At 34.6% G+C, this 14,418-nt stretch overlaps 3 protein-coding genes across 3 annotated transcripts; 1 reads left to right on the top strand and 2 right to left on the bottom strand.

Moving 5' to 3' along the window:
- Nucleotides 1–169: 169 nt before the first annotated feature.
- LOC108821717 (pentatricopeptide repeat-containing protein At4g38010) lies at nucleotides 170–2,004 on the top strand. Its single transcript, XM_018594709.2, has one exon. It carries the CDS (start codon nucleotides 203–205, stop codon nucleotides 1,859–1,861), a length of 1,659 nt encoding a protein of 552 aa, XP_018450211.1. The 5' UTR covers nucleotides 170–202; the 3' UTR covers nucleotides 1,862–2,004.
- A 1,109-nt stretch (nucleotides 2,005–3,113) lies between these two features.
- LOC108819546 (cinnamyl alcohol dehydrogenase 8) lies at nucleotides 3,114–5,266 on the bottom strand. The gene is made up of 4 exons (XM_018592604.2): nucleotides 4,641–5,266; nucleotides 4,429–4,542; nucleotides 3,588–4,255; nucleotides 3,114–3,456 (listed from the first exon to the last, which is right to left on the bottom strand). Exons 1-4 carry the CDS (start codon nucleotides 4,712–4,714, stop codon nucleotides 3,251–3,253), a joined length of 1,062 nt encoding a protein of 353 aa, XP_018448106.1. The 5' UTR covers nucleotides 4,715–5,266; the 3' UTR covers nucleotides 3,114–3,250.
- A 3,898-nt stretch (nucleotides 5,267–9,164) lies between these two features.
- LOC108819070 (cinnamyl alcohol dehydrogenase 7) lies at nucleotides 9,165–11,590 on the bottom strand. The gene is made up of 4 exons (XM_018592059.2): nucleotides 11,397–11,590; nucleotides 11,193–11,306; nucleotides 9,983–10,650; nucleotides 9,165–9,540 (listed from the first exon to the last, which is right to left on the bottom strand). The coding sequence occupies exons 1-4, from the start codon at nucleotides 11,480–11,482 to the stop codon at nucleotides 9,335–9,337; spliced, it is 1,074 nt and encodes a 357-aa protein (XP_018447561.1). The 5' UTR covers nucleotides 11,483–11,590; the 3' UTR covers nucleotides 9,165–9,334.
- Nucleotides 11,591–14,418: the final 2,828 nt, after the last annotated feature.

Here is a 14,418-nt window from a genome sequence, read left to right as displayed (position 1 = left end):
ATTTTGGTTCTTACAAACCGGAACAAGATTGAGCCACGAAGCACCTAGGCTTTCTCAATAGCATAATTTCTCTTATTTTTCTTTCCAAAAGCCCAGACTATAGGCCCATAGGTTAAATGGCTAGGCCCAATAACTTCTCAGGCCCTGTTTCTATCTTCTCTTCTTCTTCTTCCTCTATGAACCTGCAAATGTTGTCTCTTTCATGGAGAAACCAGCTCTTCTGGAGCTGACTAGCCGATGCTTCTCTCTCCGCGTCTTCAAACAGATACAGACTCAGCTAATTTCTCGTCATCTTCTCCGCGACGAATCAGTCGTCGACAAAGTCGTCGCCTTTTTCGCCAAATCCGCAGACTTTGCATCTTACAGCTGCGTATTCCTCCCCAGAATCCTCCCTCCTTCGCTGGGCTCTTTCCCGTACAACACGCTCTTATCAAGCTACGCAACCTGCGATAAACCCAGAGTGACGATCCTCGTTTACCGAACGTTTCTGAGCAATGGCTTCTCACCGGACACGTACACGTTCCCGCCGCTTTTCAAAGCGTGCGGGAAGTTCTCAGCGATCGGAGAAGGGAAACAGATTAATGGGTCTGTCACGAAGATGGGTTTCTTGAGCGATTTGTATGTGCAGAACTCGCTTCTTCATTTCTACGGCACGTGCGGAGATTTAAAAAGTGCGTGTAAAGTGTTCGATGAAATGCCTGTGAGAGATGTTGTTTCATGGACGGGTGTTATATCGGGTTTCTCGAGGGTTGGGTTGTATAAAGAAGCTTTGAGGATGTTTTTGAAGATGGATGTTGAGCGTGGTTTAGCTACTTATGTCTGTGCGTTGGTTGCTAGTGGGAGAGTTAGGTGGTTAGGGTTAGGGCAAGGGATCCATGGATTGATGTTTAAGAAAGCGTTTTTGTTCAGCTTGGAGATGGGTAATGCTCTGATAGATATGTATGTGAAATGTGAGCAGTTGTGTGATGCGAGGCGAGTCTTTGGTGAGTTGGGAGTGAAAGATAAAGTTTCTTGGAACAGTATGATTAGTGGGTTGGTTCAGTGTGAAAAGCCTAACGAGGCGATTGAGTTGTTTTCTCTGATGCAAACGTCTTCGGAGGTTAAACCAGATGGGCATGTTCTTACAAGTGTTCTCTCTGCGTGTGCTAGTTTAGGAGCTGTTGAGTACGGGAGATGGGTTCATGAGTATGTTGTAAGGGCTGGGATCAAATGGGATACGCATATCGGAACAGCGGTTGTTGACATGTATGCGAAATGTGGATGCATAGAAACAGCTTTGGAGGTTTTCGACGGAATCAGAAGCAAGAATGTGTATACTTGGAACGCTCTGTTAGGTGGTTTAGCTGTCCATGGACATGGGCATGAGTCTCTTAGATACTTCGAAGAGATGGTTAAGCTCGGTTTTAAGCCCAATGAGGTAACTTTTCTTGCGGTTTTAAACGCTTGTTGCCACTCCGGTTTGGTAGATGAAGGGAGAAGATATTTCCATGAGATGAAAACAGGAGAATATAATCTGTCTCCTAAGCTAGAGCATTATGGATGCTTGATTGATATGCTTTGTAGAGCTGGGTTGTTAGATGAAGCGTTGGAGCTTGTTAAAGCGATGCCGGTTAAACCGGATGTGCTTATATGTGGAGCTATTCTTAGTGCTTGCAAGAGTAAAGAGACATTAACGGAGCTTCCTGAAGAGATATTAGATAGTTTTTTGGAGATGGAGTTTGAAGATAGTGGCGTTTATGTGCTACTGTCTAACATTTTTGCTGCTAACAGAAGATGGAATGATGTTGCTAAGATTAGGAGATTGATGAAGGTTAAAGGTATCTCAAAGGTTCCAGGATCAAGTGCTATAGACGTTAATTAATTGGCATAGGAACAATGTTCATGAGTTTCTCGATTCTTTCTGCCTAAAGCTGAACTTTTCCTCTTCTACTTCACGTTCTTCCTTCTTCTTCATCTTATTATATGCATATACAATTTAATAAATAAAATATAAGTTGTCATGTATATGCAGTTACATGGTACATGGATATTATATATCACACAAATGTGGATTCAACCAATTAAACTAGTTTTATTGATAATGATTAAATTTTAAACAATAACTAGATTTTGACCCGCGCTTTTGAAGCGCGGGATATTTTACGATGAAAAATTTCACTAATAATTTAACAAATATTTTGGTTATTTTTAAAGAGTGTGTATTTAAAATATTTTTGCATTTAAATCAATATTTTTAAATTCAACCCGATTGTGATTATACCGGTTAATTCGGAGATCTGACAATTCAATTTATGTTTTTAAAATATTCATATTAAAAAATCATTAAAACCCGAGACTAATCGATTGAACTGATGGATGACCGATATGTAATCTAATTGGATTTAAATTGTAATAGTTTCATAATTTGTAATCTTATAATCGAAATTTTAAAGTTCACTATTTTGCAATTTATGAAATTATGACGTTTCTACAAAATTTTAAAGAGAAAATGATAGATATAAAATAACTAAGATTAATTATTGTATTATTTAGAAATATTGATAGTAGTATAAAAAATATATTGTTTGGAAACATTGATAGTAGTATAAAGAAATAAGTATATTGTTTGAAAACATGGATAGTATTATAAAGAAAGGAACATTAGTGACTTAATGTATGTTTAACTATAAAGTATAAAGGTGTATTTAATTTAAAAACTTACAAAATAAATGTTAGGTCCAACAGAATGTTTCTGTTTTAATAAGATAGATTTCTTCTTCAAAAATCAGGCAAATTATTATGCTGAAATTACTATAAAAGGGGATGTTAATATTCTTTTTCATCAATAGCTTATGCAAGCTAGCTACAATATTTAATAAATAAAATAGATGTTGTCATGTATATGCAGTTACATGATACATGGATATTCTATATCACACAAATGTGGATTCAATCAATTAAAACTAGTTTTATTGATAATGATTAAACTTTAAACAATAATTTCTTCTTGAAAAATCAGGCAAATTATTATGCTGAAATTACTACTATAAAAGGGGATGTTAATAATCTTTTTCATCAATAGCTTATACAAGCTAGCTACAATATTTGAGTATGATAATAATATAACTAGGGTATAAGGATGTAAAAGTTTATTAATTTGATCAAGGTATACTGCATAGCCACACAACGTTCTCAAAACAACATAAAACTTATTAAAACAAACCAAACAAGAACAATATCATTGTGGAACTTCAGTTCTTAAGATTTATAATTAAGGAGCAGGCTTCAATGTGTTGGCAACATCAATCACAAAACGGTATCTAACGTCGGCCTTCTCAAGCCGTTCCATGGCAGTGTTGACATAATCCGCAGAGATAAGCTCAATATCCGCAGTGATGTTGTGTTTTCCGGCCATATCCACCATCTCTTGCGTCTCCTTTATCCCTCCTATCATACTTCCCATTACCATCTTCCTCTCTAAATATACACAAAAAACATAACTCTGATGTTATTTTCGTATCTTTTTTTATTAACGGCCCATATGTTTAAACCAAGTTACTACAACCACATAAATAAATACGGCGTAATAGCTGACATAATAGGCTTACCGAAGATGAGAGGCATGACCGGGAGCTCGAGTGGCTTTTCTGGTACACCAACCATAACAAGTTTTCCCTTAGGCTTTAACAAACCGAGCAATGGGAGAAGCGAATGAGTCGCAGATACGGTATTAATAATACCATCCAACGTCCTCATCGCATCCTTAATCTGCTTTTGGTCACGGCTCACCACGAACGAGTCTGCACCAAGCCTATTAATCGCTTCATCTCTCTTACTATCCGAAGTGCTAATAACCGTAACCTTAAGACCCATAGCCTTAGCAAATTTCACCGCCACATGGCCCAAACCGCCTAGTCCAACCACACCAATGTGCATACCAGGCTTGTCGAGCCCGTGGTATTTCAGCGGGGAGTAGACCGTGATCCCCGCGCATAGTAGCGGCGCAGCAGCGTCCAGTGGGAGATTTTCGGGAATACGGATGATGAAACCTTCGTCGCAGACCATGTTGTCTGAGTAACCACCATAGGTTATTGTGTCGTCGTAATACTTAAAACCGTACGTTTGGATCGTTTTTGGACAGTAGTTCTCGAGACCTTCGGTGCAGCTGTCACATGATCCGCACGAGCCGACCATGCACCCGACTCCCACTTTGTCTCCAGTTTTGAATTTAGTCACTTTGCTTCCCACTTCAGTCACCACACCAACAATCTCATGCCTGAAAAAAAAAACTCAAAAGGTTCCGATTTAAAAATGAACCTAATACAACATATAGTTAGAAATATACGTTATTTTTATATTAAATAACATAAATACGGGTCTGTAGATTTCATAATTTACCATATATTTATATTATGGTTATTTTTTGTAGAATATAAATTTATGTATTACCCGGGGACGAGAGGGTAAGTAGATACTCCCCAATCATTCTTGATCATATGCAAATCAGAGTGACAGATTCCACAGAACAAAACTTTGAACTTAACATCCTTCTCTCCTGTCTCCCTAGACATTAATTCGACCAAAACTTATTTTTGATTAAAACAAAATATTATATAGGATCATTGATACAGATCAATTCATTCTTCTATAAAAAAGAAAACCTTCTAGAGAAACGGAAAGGCGAGAGAACTCCAGAATTGTCTTTCGCGGCCAATCCGAATGCCTCCTTTCCCATAATCGATCAAAGAAGAACAAGAGTTAGAGAAATGGATTGGAGAAGCAAGCAAGTGTGTGGTTTGGTTTTTATTTGAATGCACTTGTAAATATCTGAGAAGTTTAAGTTTATGAGGAGAGACAAGATCTTTAATATAGGAAAGGGATTGTGGAACCGACGGAATCGGGAGCCATTAGGACCATTCACACTATGAGATTACCTCAATAACTCGTTCTTTTCTTCCTTTGCCTTTTTTAGAGGTATTATATCTTTGACTAGAAGATAAGTATGGATACATTAGCTATTAGTGTTTGCTAAGCATGCGTGTATATGATACATTCATAACTTTGGTATGAATACAACATAGCCGCTGTTATAATATGAACTAGATGTGCTGAAACATTGAGAAGAAGTCGTCACAAATTTTTCAAGCTCTCAAAGTTTTGGTACTAGCCAAAATGAAAATGTATTGGCTGAAACTTAACCTCGCTCTGACCAATTATATCGTATCTTCTACCAAAAATCCAACATTAATTATTGAAAATATCTATTTATATTACCTTTCGTTAAGATTTTAAGATTAAAAATTAAATAAAAGCGAAGTAGTTTCATAACGAATATGTAACTAGGTAGTAGTAGAGGATTTTCTATCCACACTTATATTTCTTTTTAAATATAACTAGATTTGAACCCGCACACTTGTGCGGATATAATTTTTATTTTTAAAATAAAATTTAAATATAAAATAAGTTATGTATATATGTCTTATAAATTTTAGTGTGTTCTATATAATTTTATTTTTGATATTTTTACATTGGGTGAAAAATATTCAGATAAAATTGTATATGAATATTTTTAGTGGGTGTTCGGTATTCTGTACGATCGTTATGTTTTTATTTTCTGTACGATCTAGAAAATTGTGCCAGTCTCGGTTTTCATACCATGGCCTATGTTAGCATATTGTTTTTAAAATTTAAAATTATAACATCATATTAAAAATTTTAGTTTTAAACATTTGTTTCATATGTATTGTTAATAATTTTATTGGAATTATTTGTTTATAAATTTTTCATTCTTGAAATGTGTATGTTTGACTTAATTAATACTTTATAATACTAAATTTTGTGAATATTTCTATTTAATATATGAATTTTCAGATTTCTATTTTTATTATTACAACAAAAGGATAAACCATATCTAAAAATATGGACACCTAATAAGTAAAAAAACTAAATTTCACATTCGGGTAAACAAAATATTTGAACGTAGATATTGTTAGATATCCAAATTTACATGTATATCTATCATATTTTTTGTTGACTTAAGGATGCTAAAGAATATTTCGTTACCAGACCTAGAATATCTTTGCACGAATAGTTATGATGATGCCAAAGAATATTTTTCCTCCCGTTAAATACATAATACCAAAGCATTTTGAATTTTAAAGCAAATCTCGTGGTTATTATCATATATAGAAAACTAAAAATTGAATATATTGGTTTGAACTCAATTAAAAATATTTGATATTTTGTTTTGGTTAGTAACAGTTGGATTGAAAAATAAACCAAGTAAACTGAAGTTGAAAGTGAAGAGAGGTCGTCATCTATGTTACCGAAAGAACGAAAAAAGCTTGAATAAGCTCGTGAAAGAGGGAAAATAAAATTTAAAAGTAACGCTAGAAAGTATAGTTTAACCAATCATGTTAAGATACCTACTTTATTAGATTATAGGTCGAATTTGAACCTTAAAAAACTAACATGATGTATTGAGGTAACTAAGTTTCGTGAATTGAATAGAACAGAACATATATTATTTTGTGGCTTCGAATGGAACACACATGAATTTGGGTCTGTATTTGAATAGAATTGTGTATTATACAACACAGTCATGACATTAGAGTAGGTTGTGACATCCATGTCTTCGAATGGAACATAAAAGAATTTGTTCGAGTAATTGAATGGAATTGTGTATTATACAACACAGTCATGACATTAGAGTAGGTTTTGACATTTTTTGGATAATTAACTTCTTCAAATATGTTCAGGTTCGACAAATATGAACTGAGTTGGTGTACGAAGCAAATGGGAAGTGATGTATCGTGATGTATGGTGAAATTATTTGTCAATACATTAATTTGTATGAAGGGAACAATTCGTGTAATGTTTGTTGTTATTGCTATTGGTTTAAATTATACATAACCGATGGACTTTATATTTTTAGGTGGGTTTATATTAAGTCTTCAGTATCAGCCGATATGTCCCAGTATCCAAACAAATTTGTGTATCCAAACAATTACTATTCTAGAGCAAGTCCAAAAATAAATGACAACATCTAAATGGTAGATAAAAAAATAGGACTCTAAATTAATATAGTAGATAACTCTCAAAATACAGATAAGTTTTGTTAATCTGAATTTTTTTTTTCTGAAATAATATATAAATTCTCAGTGAGAGGACTTTCAAGCGAGATAGTGAATCTACTTTATAAAACCATATTACTCTGCAGTTAAGAAAAAAACATATTACTCCTTTTTATTATCAACTGAGTTTTATTGATGGGTCTAAGCCCAAAAATGGATAAAACCCGATACAAAAAGGTCTAAACAGCGGATTAAGTTATACAAAATTCTTTGGACCATAAGTCCAAAAAAAAAAAACATTGAGGAGAAGCTTAGACTTGTCACCCACTACATGGATGATTGCCCGGCAATCAATGAACACATGTCAAGGCGAGGAGCCATTTCTTCCCTGGAAGTAGAAGAGATATTGTGGAGTTCGCAACCGTGAAGACGGTGAATCGACCACTGAAGACTGTTAAAGTATATGAGATTATAATCTAAAACCAATTAGTTGATAAATGGATTTACTCATCTTTCTTATATATTTTACTTAAGACCATTTTCAACTTCCAATGTGATATATTTTATTTCTAATACGCCTAGACGATGATTCTTTGAGCGTCAATATAGAAATGTTCGGACAAAAATCGATGTGCTAACTTTAGGTCAGATCGATGTAAATCGGATTAAACTGTGTGGATTGGGTTCTGATACCATGTTAAACTAAATGACTTTCAACCTAAAATCAATTGGCTGATAAGTGGATTGGCTCATCTCTCTTATATATTACTTAAAATCCCTTTCAATTTTAACAGATCGAAGCTTCGTCAAAGGAGAATCAAACACTTACAATCAATCCAACCATTTCGAGATTCCTGCATGAACAACCGGTCACCTTTAATGATGAGAATAAGTTTGAAGGTGAAACAGTTCAAACGGAGGAGAAAAGTTCGGAGAGACAGATTGAGAGGCAGATGAGTAAAGACAACAAGAAACGACGATTTCCACTGGGAAAACCCAAGATTAAGCCAACAAGAATGGTGCTGAGAACTACTGCATCCCGAAGTCGAAAGCCAGCATCGCAGGTGCTATGAAAGCCACTTCTTCCTGGAGTCAAAAGCCCTACACACAGGGAAATAAGTCGAAAGAGAGCCAGCGACAAAAAAATTCATCTCTCATCTTTCTCTGTGAAAAATCTAGATAGGGAACAGAAAAAAGAGAGAAACTTTGTTTACTTTCGTATGGGGCTTTTTAAAAAACCATATTACTCTTCAATTCCACTTCCACTCTTTCTTTTGGCAGTTTCTTTGAAACTAAATTATTATTATATTCGACTTTGCCGAAGAGGATTTTTAGACTAAAGATGTATGAAAAACGTGTCTATATATTCCTTATAACTAAAAATTTGTCGCTCTTCAGTTTCTGAGCATAATTTAAAATCCATTTAAATTGTATGGACCTGTTCAACCACATCCTGTATGTGTATGGACCTCGGACACCGACAACTCTTACGTGCGGGCCACCGCGAGCGTTAGGAAAGCTATTTTTCCAGGAAACTATTTTCCCATATTATTCGTACAAATTAAATAGGATAAACTTAAATTGACGAAACTCTCTAAAACGACTTCAAAGTTATATGATTTTGTCAGTGTAGCCGTGTATTGTTTGTCTGTTCTTGTGGCTATACATCGTACTTGCTTTGCTCCCAAATAGTATCGTCTACGCAACACTCATAACTAAAACGTGTTTACACTATTAAGATACATGCACCTAAATGCTAGACCAAACGAATAGGTTGAATTTAGTCCCGAAATCATATATTATGAAACGTGTTTATACCATCAAGAGACAAGAGCTAGTCTCCAATCAAGAGACTATGCATAAATATCTTGGTACGTTATAATAAATCATTCACCTAAATCATATGGTTATATTGGTCGGACTGCTCAAATAACACTGATTCTATCATTCACAACCAACATATTTTTTTTTCACACCCAACATATTTCAACCTTAAGAACTTAAATAAGACCAACTAATATTAACACAAAAACAAACATTCACTTATACATGTAATATTTTTATTTTCCAATATTTTTGAGATTTTACAGTATCACCAGTCAAAACCTACGATTCGAATTAAACATCCCAAGATCTTATTAATATAGCAAACATTACATTCAAGTTGATTCAATTTATAGGGCACAATATTAGTGCTACAGACAAACAACACGTAACATATTACAACAAACCAAACAAGAAAAGAAAGGCTTCTGGGGAAATTTAATTCTTAAGCTTTATAATTAAGGAGTAGGCTTCAACGTGTTGGCAACATCAATCACAAAACGGTATCTAACGTCAGCCTTCTCGAGCCGTTCCATGGCAGTGTTGACATAATCTGCAGAGATAAGCTCAATGTCTGCCGTGATGTTGTGTTTTCCGGCCAGATCCATCATCTCTTGAGTCTCTTTTATCCCTCCTACCATACTTCCCACCACCATCTTCTTCCCTATATATATGCACAACCACAAAATATATTCTCAATGTTTATCAACTGTACACTTGAAATGTTTTTAAATTTCTGCTGATAATAGCCATAGATATACATGTCGGTAGAATTTATTATTGATACAAATTACAAGAGCTGGTCCCAAGATTTGAGAAGCTATATGTAATTTAGTAAGAGTTTTAATAAAAAAAAAATTTCCAAAAGTTTGAGACATATTTATGTAAATTATATCTTAAACGTTGGGGATCATAGACCTATATTTTATTTGTCTACTATGCTCAAGATCGTGAAATTAAGACAATTCTTAAATTTGGCTAAAGACATACCCTAAAAAAAATAAAAGTTAGTATTTCGTCATGAAAACTATATACATATAATATAAGCTTATGAATTGAAAATAAAAATATCATGTGAGATAATGGTTAAAGAAAATGCTTCTTACCCACGATGAGAGGCAGAACCGGAAGCTCAAGTGGTTTCTCAGGTGCACCAACCATAATTAGTTTACCGTTATATTTAAGCAAATCAAAAAGCGGGAGAAGTGAATGAGTCGCAGATACGGTATCAATAATACCATCCATAGTCCCCATTACATCCTTCATCTGCTCCGGGTCACGGCTCACCAAGAACAGATCCGCACCAAGCCGACTAATGGCCTCGTCTCTCTTCTTATCCGAAGTACTAATAACCGTAACCTTAGTACCCATAGCCTTAGCAAATTTCACAGCTACATGACCTAAGCCACCTAGGCCCACCACACCGATGTGCATACCCGGCCCGAGGAGCCCGTGATACTTCATAGGGGAATAGACCGTGGTCCCAGCGCAGAGTAGCGGCGCGGTAGCGTCTAACGGAAGATTTTCTGGAATACGGATGATGTAGTCCTCTTCACAAACCATGTGGTCGGAGTAACCACCATATGTTATAGTGTCATCGTAGTACTTGGCTCCGGATGTTAGGATCATTTTTGGACAGTAGTTCTCTTGGTCATCGGAGCAGGTTTCACATGACCGGCACGAGCTGACCATATAACCAACTCCGACTTTGTCTCCGGCGTTGAATTTAGTCACTTTGGCTCCGACTTCAGTCACCACGCCCACTATTTCATGACTGAAACAATTTATAAAAAGGTTATAAAAACAAGAAAACAATTTTAAAAAATAAAATTTCTAATTTAGATAAGAGTTATATATGAAAAATATGATATGTTATAACCCCAAACAAACAAAATATATATTTGTATGTATTTATATCTATAAAGTACATACTGTATATATATCTTTTAGTATATTTAAAGGATATTGATTAGAATATCAGAAATTCACGATATTTGGGATCTAGATTCAGTTTTAACTTATCCTTAATTTATTATTTGAATCTAAATTCAAAATCCTAAGATATCCTAATTGTTTGAACGGATATGAGTTGTTAGATTAGAAATTTACCATGTATGGGGTAAGGATCCGTTATATGAATCCAAACTAAAATAAATTTTTGAATCCAAATTCAAAATTTTAGGGTATCCTGATTTTTCTTATTTGGATGTCAGATGGAATATTTTCATATAATAATTCCTTTTTTTCAACATTTTCATATAATAATTCCATTCTTGATTTTGAGTATCTTTTGAGTATTCAAATGTTGTCTTTTACCCGGGGACGAGAGGATAAGTAGTAAACCCCCACTCGTTTTTTGCCATGCTCAAGTCAGTGTGGCAAATTCCACAGAACAACACTTTGAACCTCACATCCTTCTCTCCCGTCTCCCTGTAAGTTAATTTCACAAAAAATAGTTTCATTTAATGAAAAAAAGAAACAAAATCGACACAGATTAATTCGTTAAAAGGACACTGGAACCTTCTTGAGAAACTGAAAGGCGAGAGAACTCCAGATTCGTCTTTTACAGCCAATCCGTACGCCTCCGTCTTCACAACCTCTCCCATTATGGATAAATAATAAGAGAATAGGGCTGAGAATTTTTCTCTGAGTGATGATACTAATAATTGAGAAGTGTAGAGTTAATGAAGAGGAGAGGCACCAGTTTAATATAGGAGAGGCTCGTTGAACCGATATTATTGAGGAGTGAGTACTATTACTCATTACTCGATTGGACCATTTTCATTACGATATTACAGTATGATGTTTTTGAAATTATTTTACCTTATATACACTAGAAACCACTAAACTTTCAGACTGTAGAGTAGGTAATATCAATGATCTCACGCTAACAAAATATTCTTACCGAGAATTTTACTTCTAACTTCATAGTGAACTACGTTCATTATAAAGAAGTAATACTTTGAGATTTTAAGATTTGTTCTCGACTGCGTTGAAAAAAAAGCGTTCTAAAAAAGATTTCTTGTGGATCCAAAGACATAGTCAAAGACTAATAAATATTCCCTCCGTTTTTTCAATAAGTCGTTTTAGATTTGACTACATAAATTAAAAAAAATAATTAATCTTTATATTTTCATAACAAAAATATCATTTATTGTTTATATAATCATATAATCTAACCAATAATAAAATATAATGTATATTATCATTGGTTAAATAACATTAATTGTTAATAAATTTTACATAACAAAAAACTGAAAAGGTCATATAATTTCAAACAAAAAAATTCGCTAAAACTTAAAAGAACGGAGGGAGGAACTCGTAACAAAACTGAATGTATATGATACTGATGTCTTTCATCCTTCGTTTTTGTAATTCTTATTGCTAGTATTATGAGTTATAAGGCTGAGAATTTTTCTTAGTCAGCATCATCAATTTTAAATAAAATATTGCAAATAGTACTGAAAAAAATTATGATCAAATTTAACGATTTCATAGTTACTGTGATTAAAATATCTTCATCGCTATTTGCAGTTGCAAATTATAAACATTAAATTCCAAAAGTATAGATAAATTGTTTATATGCAAATCATATATATGATGTGAATTGCAAATTTACAAATTTTCAAATGGATCCACACCTTCTGGATATTTGAAACTAATTTCATTTTGTTAGTTGTAATCCCAAACGCGAAACTATGAGTTTTAGGTTTAGAACTGTAAAATTTATCTTTTTCGAATAAACGAAAATAAATAGTTGAAGTCTGCGTGGAATTCTACTACAGGGTAATGCAAGGTTTAGTTGGATCATTGATAATCTGATTTCTTCGTTTCAACATGCAACGACAGTGATTTCGTCTCATTGTCTCTACTGACAGAGACTTTGGCAGTTCGATCCGCCATAACATTTTCCCTCTCTCCCAGTCTCGTTTCCATCTCAGTTTTCTCGGATTCATAGACTCTTATCAATTTGATCAATAAGAAGAAGATAAATCTTGAAATCTGTGGCGCACTAAATGATATCTGCCTCCTATCTTCCTCTTTTTAACTATCGCTTTCAATTTCATACCAAGATCGACAAATATTAGGCCGATCAAGTTGCTAAATAAACCATTGGGGCCTCAAACCCACTCTAATTATTAAGGGAGAATTACCAATTGTGACTCAAAACTTGGAGTCAAACCCAAAAGAGTACCCCAACTTGGGTCAAAGGCAAAAGTAACTTAAAAGGCTATTGAAATTACAACTATCTCCTTGTGAACAAACAAAAAACGGATTTTTTTTTACGTTTCTACCCCTCGCAAGTCGTCTGTAAACAGACGACTTGAAAATAAGTCGTCCAGACGACTTTAAGTTAAGTCGTCTGGACAGTTATTCTTAAACATAATTTAAAAATTTTGTAAAAAATATTTTGATAAGTGAAAAATTGGAATTATGTAATTAACATATGTCTTAAGAGATATAAATTAATATATAACAAATTTCAATTGTTTTCAGCCCAGATGAGTGAAAGTAGTGAGTCATGATATTCTTTAGTTTATGTTTCATCAACATATGTTGTAGTATTGTATGTGTTCTTAGGGTTAGATTTTGGAAAGCATTAAAACCGTTTTTGAAAATTTTAAAATTACCTAGGCGTGTTCGTTTCTGTGTATAGTAAACACTATTGAAGTATAATTTGATTTTATAACGTGGTTAGTAAGTTAATTTAGTCATTTTAGTTTAGGGGTTCATTTTAGGGTATTGGACGACTTAATATTTAGTCTTCTGTTCCCAGACGACTAAATATTAGGTCGTCTGATGTACATTATCAGCCAGAATAAGTCGTCTAAACCGGACCAAACCTTAAAGTTTACCAATGTACTTTTAAAGCTAACCGGATTATTTACCCAATATATAAGGTGATTTTTTTTTTTTTTTTTCATTTTCCGCGAACAGAAACCCTAACAGTTCTCTCTCACCGGCGATATCAAAGGCGATTCGAATTCCCACTATTTCCGAACAACCATCGTTCTCAACGTCGGCTATCTATCTCACTTCATTCTCACCGTTGTCGCCGCAGCTTCTTCTAACCCTAGCGCCGCCGATTCCTCTAAACCCTAGCGCCCCCGCTTCCACTATTTCCGAACAAACCGTCGCCCTCGCCACCGTGCTCACCAACGTTCTCACCGCCGCTTACTCTAAACACTAGCTAGCACCGCCGTTTCTTCTAAACCTAGCGCCGCCGCTTCTTCTAAACCCTAGCGCCGCCGCTTCTTCTCTGTAAACCGTAGCGCCGTTTCTCTGTAAACCCTAACGCCGGTAAGTCATCAAACTCGTGGAAAAGATGAACATAAAACGTTGTCTCTTTCAATTTACTCATTCTCACCGTTTCACGTTTATTTTTTCAGATCTATAACCACAATGACGAGTACTCGAACTCCTTCTGCGACTAATCAGGTCCGCTTGAAATTTTTCTACTGGAAGACTTGTAAGTAAGTCGTCTGGAAAGTCTTCAACCTGGACGACTTAGTACGTCCATTTGGAAGACTTTCCAGACGAC

Source organism: Raphanus sativus, chromosome 8 (assembly GCF_000801105.2).
Source record: "Raphanus sativus cultivar WK10039 chromosome 8, ASM80110v3, whole genome shotgun sequence".
NCBI classification, from domain to species: Eukaryota; Viridiplantae; Streptophyta; class Magnoliopsida; order Brassicales; family Brassicaceae; genus Raphanus; species Raphanus sativus.
This window is presented reverse-complemented; position numbering and strand designations above follow the sequence as displayed.

Excerpts from the sequence above, each read along its gene's own strand:
- LOC108819546 (XM_018592604.2), bottom strand. The coding sequence starts at position 4,714 with ATGGGAAAGGAGGCATTCGGATTGGCCGCGAAAGACAATTCTGGAGTT. Across the intron at positions 4,543-4,640 it reads CCTTTCCGTTTCTCTAGAAG|GGAGACAGGAGAGAAGGATG; the intron begins GTTTTCTTTTTT and ends ATTAATGTCTAG. Across the intron at positions 3,457-3,587 it reads GGTCATGCCTCTCATCTTCG|AGAGGAAGATGGTAATGGGA; the intron begins GTAAGCCTATTA and ends GTGTATATTTAG.
- LOC108819070 (XM_018592059.2), bottom strand. The coding sequence starts at position 11,482 with ATGGGAGAGGTTGTGAAGACGGAGGCGTACGGATTGGCTGTAAAAGAC. Across the intron at positions 11,307-11,396 it reads CCTTTCAGTTTCTCAAGAAG|GGAGACGGGAGAGAAGGATG; the intron begins GTTCCAGTGTCC and ends ATTAACTTACAG. Across the intron at positions 9,541-9,982 it reads GGTTCTGCCTCTCATCGTGG|GGAAGAAGATGGTGGTGGGA; the intron begins GTAAGAAGCATT and ends GCATATATATAG.
- LOC108821717 (XM_018594709.2), top strand. The coding sequence starts at position 203 with ATGGAGAAACCAGCTCTTCTGGAGCTGACTAGCCGATGCTTCTCTCTC.